This window comes from Benincasa hispida, chromosome 1, assembly GCF_027475165.1.
Source record: "Benincasa hispida cultivar pf3 chromosome 1, pf3_genome.v1.1, whole genome shotgun sequence".
Taxonomy (NCBI): Eukaryota; Viridiplantae; Streptophyta; class Magnoliopsida; order Cucurbitales; family Cucurbitaceae; genus Benincasa; species Benincasa hispida.
In genome coordinates, this window is record NC_143478.1 from 61,162,944 (window position 1) to 61,168,811 (window position 5,868).

The 5,868-nt window shown below is 29.0% G+C and overlaps 1 protein-coding gene across 1 annotated transcript; it reads right to left on the reverse strand.

Annotated features, from left to right (window-relative positions):
* Nucleotides 1-1,149: 1,149 nt before the first annotated feature.
* LOC120074084 (protein SPIRAL1-like 5) lies at nt 1,150-2,135 on the reverse strand. The gene is made up of 2 exons (XM_039027080.2): nt 1,749-2,135; nt 1,150-1,584 (listed from the first exon to the last, which is right to left on the reverse strand). Exons 1-2 carry the CDS (start codon nt 1,977-1,979, stop codon nt 1,510-1,512), a joined length of 306 nt encoding a protein of 101 aa, XP_038883008.1. The 5' UTR covers nt 1,980-2,135; the 3' UTR covers nt 1,150-1,509.
* Between the last annotated feature and the right edge of the window lie 3,733 nt (nt 2,136-5,868).

The window sequence follows — 5,868 nt, forward strand, 5'->3', positions numbered from 1 at the left end:
CAATTGACATAGTATTTATACTATCAATTTCGACGTTAGAGGTTTGATTTTCCCACCTCACATGCCATAAAATATGGAAGGTTAGAACTATCTTAATATATATATATTGACACTATCATATATACATCTAACTACATAATGAGAGAATCTTCAATATTATTTAAAATTCTTACATGCTAAGCCAATAGAATTATAATTAGAATAATGTCTGTTGTTCACATAACACCATACAATGTCAACTAAAGGAGCTGCCTATATATATTCTTCACTAAATTAAAGAAACATTATACTCAACATCTTTAATGCATTGCAGGAAAAGATTGCCTTTTTTTTTTCTTTATATGCGAGTTCATATATATATAATTAGGAAGTCAAGCCCATGCTCAACATGGAAGTTTGCTTAATCTCAAAGCTTCTAATTAAAATCAACATTCAAGCACATAATAGTATAACTCTTATATAAATCTAAACCAATAAACTAAACACAAAATCAAGATTTTGAAATATGCATTATCAATCTTTTAATTACTCCAATTTAAATCTATGCATGGTACACACATTTTTTCCCTAAAAGTATTAAAGGTTGAGAGATCGGTAGACGCACATTGATATCTTAACTTCGTTGACACATCCATAGCGTCCTCATCACTCCCCGGTCCACATACATCCAAATCTAAATTGCTCAATCTTAAACTACACAAATTACTCTTATATGTTAAAATTATTAAGGGTCAATGTTTCAATCACATTTATGAACTAATATCCAAACCATTTTCTCAGAGATAACCCACAACAGGTCAAACAAAATCTATCATGCAAAAACATTCTAAACTCATAACTTTTATATGTAGAGAAATAGCAAAACATGGAGTATATATATATGTAATCTAAATCTTTTAAAACATATGTAAGAAGAGAAAAACTAACTAGAAAATCAATGTATACTCCTTTTAGATTCCCTCTTCAATTATCTTAGCTGCCTTGTTATAAGGCTTTGCATAGTATATAACAGGGTGCAGCTAAATGTCTTACCATTTTCTTTACAAATTGCATTAAACAAAACAAAGAAAAAAAAAGGCAAAACATAGAATTTTGGTAATATATATAGCTAATATCATTCAACTCCTTTTAAAGCAACCACAAACACAATGAATTGAAACACCCAAATCAAATAAAAAAGTGTAATTTCATGTATTGGTCCTCACATTTTGACAATAGACATAATAAAACTACAATCATCATGATGCTATTCAATACATAGATAGTTGAAGCATCAGATTGGTTGAACAAATAGATCACTATATAACACAAATACAAACTACATCAAACTATACACTTATAGAGGCTACACAAATTCTCAAGCTATGTTCCTTCAAATACTACACATAATAATTGCACACATTTATTTAGGAAAACCACCCATACTAAAGCATACCCTTTATAATTTCCTTTCCAATATAGTCAGCTAGAGAGAGTAAATCAGAAGATCTACATAGCCATTCATATATTTCACTTATCTCCAAACAGATACCCTAGTGACGAATCACCACCTGGAGCAGATTTCACCTTGGTTGATGGACGATCCTGGTTCAAAAGTTTAAGAAATGGTTTTAAATCATATATTTCATCTTAGAAATTCAAAAGGTTTTATAATATAAAATTTACAACGCTAAGAGTAATTAATGACAAAATTCATTTGAAATCCATATAATCCAGATTTAAAATCAAGTCGATTGAAGAACGGTTACCGTTATGAAGTTGCCGGAGTTTTGGCCATGAGCTCGAGGATAATTGTTGGAAACAAGTTGTTTTGGAGAGGGAGAAGGATTATTATTGTTATTATCATCAGGGTTGAGATCAATTCCATAAGGAGGTGGAAGAACAACTTTGGAAACTTGAGGCTTTCTAGGTTGATCATCCTTACCAAAAAGATAGCCTAAGGAGCTTCTTCCACCACCATAGCTTCCACCTCTACTCATGATATTGCCTTTGTGGCTGGATCTGATCTTTTCAGCTTTTCTACACCAAGAGGAGATAAAATGGCACACCAAGAACACAATTAAGAAACTTTGAAACCCTAATGTTGGCTTGTTTAATAATTTATATATATATATATATATGATGATATGATCCCTATGAATGTGAAGTGTTATATATATAGAGAGAGAGATTGATATTTATGTGATTTGGGCCTTCTTTTTTTGTTGTTGTGGTTGATAAGATGTCTAGTTGGGTGGTCTATTCACTGTTCAAAAATGCTATGCAGTTGTCATTTTTTTCCTTTTTTACTTATGGAAGGTTTCTCTCTAATTTTATGTTATTTTTTCTTGGAAAATTTTGGCTTGAATGAATGAGCAGAAAGTTAGATTTCAAAAAAAAAAAAGAAAAAAAGAAAAAAGAAAAAAGAATGGGGTAGGAGATTTGAATTATCAAAATTTAAGGGAGATAGTACATGCTATTAATTCATTTTAGTTTTTTTAATAAGAAATATGAGAGGGATCGGGAGGTGCAACTAAATATCTCAACCAAATAAATATCCACTTTATTTTGGACAGTTTCATCTTTTAAGATAGGGTTCTCGTTGAAACAAAATGGATATAGATATAATTTATACATGTAACTCCACATACTACTTGAAGACGTACTTTAATTTAAGAATTTCAAATTTTTAATTTTACCTAGTTGAGATGTTTCAATATATCTTCTAATCTTCTCTTTGTAAAAAATAAATAAATAAAAAAAGTATTTGACAAATGTATTGGAAATTGTTTTTTCAGTACAACAATTTTATGTGAGAGATTGAACTCAAATAAGACAATAACTATGCTTGAATTAGCTTTTCAATGTCAATTAGTGCGTTATTATTTTTTATTCAAGAGTAATTAGTGGGGTTTGTTTTATTTGGAATATAATTCAATAAACGTGACAAAACAATCATGATTAGTAAAGTAAAATGAATAATTTAACATGGTTATGGATAATATAATTATTTGTAATAATATATATTCATTACGAAAGATGTATAAATAAGTAATCAAAATTCGACTCCAGCAAGTTTAATGGTTTGTTGTTAATTATTAGTAATTTGATCAATTTATGATGTACTGTTGACAATAATTTTCCTTTTCGCCAATTAATATCCTACCATTAATTTCTTAAAGTGTTTATTTTTTAAATATTAGAATAGAGATGAGAAATGAGGATTCAAATCTATCACTTATAATCAAGAAGCAATGTCTAAGCACTTCATACTTTAGATGGACGTCAATTTGAACATAGTTGAATAGGAAAGACACAAACTGTCATTCCAAATTTCAATTGGTTCGATCTCCTACCAACTGTTGAACATACTTAAGCGAAGAAAAAAGCTTAGATTGATAATTTTGGTTCAACATAATGCATCTTTTCTACTCAACTATATTTAAATTGACGTGGATCTAATGGCTACATTTATTAGATATCTTCTTTCTTTATGAAAGTATGATATTAATGCATGTTAGTTATACTATGGGTCGTAGATGTAGGGGAAAAAATTTACCATTGAACTAGCTAGGCTTTAAAATTGAGAGAGTGTACTATTAGAGATGGTACAATTGGAGCTTATTAACTTCTGGTTTTTGGTTGAAATTCCAAACGGTACCAAATTTAGAGGCTATCTTTAAATGAAATTATGAGGTTGAAATTTTTTTTTTTAATAAGAAACTAATAGAGAAGATGAATCAGTAGGTGCATCCGGACATCTCAACACAGTAAACACATCTATAACACTCTCTTCATGTCCCAAACCCAGAAAAAGAATATCATTACTTCAAAGGATGAAGTACAAGAAGGGAGTTAGAGAAAAGCTCATAGAAAGCAAGAAAAATCAATTAAAACATAAACTAAAGGGTTACAACAAAAAGTAGAGGAGACATAGTTCATAGCATTAAAAGAAAACTAGAAGGATGGATGGTGCCACCCTTTATTGAGAGGAAAAAGAAAAGCACCTTGAGAAAGGCTAGAGAAGAATTTTACAATTCAAAGTAATAGTAGATGTATCATAATTTAAATATTAGAATGTTAATTAAAAAGTATCATATGTATGAGAATTATTCTTTTATCACCCTCGACTTTAATCTTTTAGGGTATACTACTTTTCCATCAAATTCAACAATTACATAATAGAAGTCACACTTATAATGATAATAATATTTTATCCACTAAACTATGTCTAGATTGATCTTTAAAATCATATTTCTTGTGTTTAATACCTTCATCGAAACAAAATAGTATGCTTATGCATTACATCAAACCAATAATTTCCATTAGTAGACTTCTTTGGATTTAAAATGGGTCTTAAAGATATCTCTCTGTGAATCCTACAACTATATATATATATCTTGAGCCAGCCATGATCAAACTTTTGCTACACTTTAATTTTAAACAAAGATAATATATACACACAAATAACATATTATGTTAAACATATACACACAGGAGATCACACATTCCATCATCAGTAGGTTAGTTCTAATAACCCCTCAGCTAATAAATAGGAAACATAAACCCACACAGTGGTTTTTGTCTAAACAATTTGATAATTAAATTAATTAATTAAGTTGGTTGGATGTCATTGGTTTGAGTAGGTTTAATCAGACAAATCAATCATTTTAAACCACAACATGTTCTGTTTCAATTGTAACTGTACAACAAATAAATCAAAATAATAATAACAAAAATACTTAATTACAAATTGATCTATCAATATAAACACTAAAGTCCCATTTGGTAATCATTTTACTTTTTTATTATTTTTTTAAAATTAAATCTATGAACACGAGTTCTACATCCAAATTTCTTTTTTTATTACCTACTCTTCACCAATAGTTAAAAAAACCAAACCAAAATTTGAGAACTAAAAAATAGCTTTGATTTTTTTTTTTTTTTTTTTTTTTTTTAAGATTTGGATAAGAATTCAACTGTTGTACTTAAGAAAGATGCAAATCATTGTAAGAAATGTAGATGAAATAAGCTTAATGTTAAAAAACAAAAACAAAAAATCAAATGATTACCAAACGGAGATTAAATTAATATCTTGTTAATGCTACTATATAGACATTTGAAAGGAAAAAAAAGGAAGCTAGTCTCCACCTCAACGTAAGTTAGTTATTTTTTTATTTATTATTTTTTGAAATTCAGAGTCCATTATATATGTAACCCCACTAATCAGTACTTTCAAAATTCTTTTTTTATTTACTTAGTTTGTGAAAGATAATAAACAAGCGGAAAAACATACAAATTAATTAATTAGTTGGTGTCTCAGTGGCTTTGAGCAAATTAGACAAACTATTAGTCGAGAATTATAACCTAGCTAATGTGTTAAGTTTTTGGAACCTTACAAAGTTTATAGTCAATGAACATGAGGAAGAGCATCATGAAAGAGCCTTACAAAGTTGGTAACATTGAGACGTTATCCCATTCTAAATCACATTTTCAATATTTGATGGGTGCACTTAACGATGCAAGTGCTATAATATTTACGAATGAAATTTTTCGATAAATATGTAAAACGAACCCTAAAATTTAGAGCTTTAGATTTAGGGCTATGGGTATTATAAAGTTTGTAGTACAAGTAAATGTCACATCAACCTTTTATAAAAACATTGTATCCTTGTAGGGCTTTTTCCGCATGAGAAAAACAAAAACGTGTTGTAATTGATTAGGTTTGATGATGAGTTATTTTGTGTACCCATCTTGAGTGGCCATGTTGTAGTATTGCTTAGAAGTCAAAGTAGCCACAATTTTTGTTGTTGCATCTATGAGAGAAGGGTTTAATTTTAATTTTCATATCATATTAGAATTGTCAGTTACCATAAGATGGACATAGTC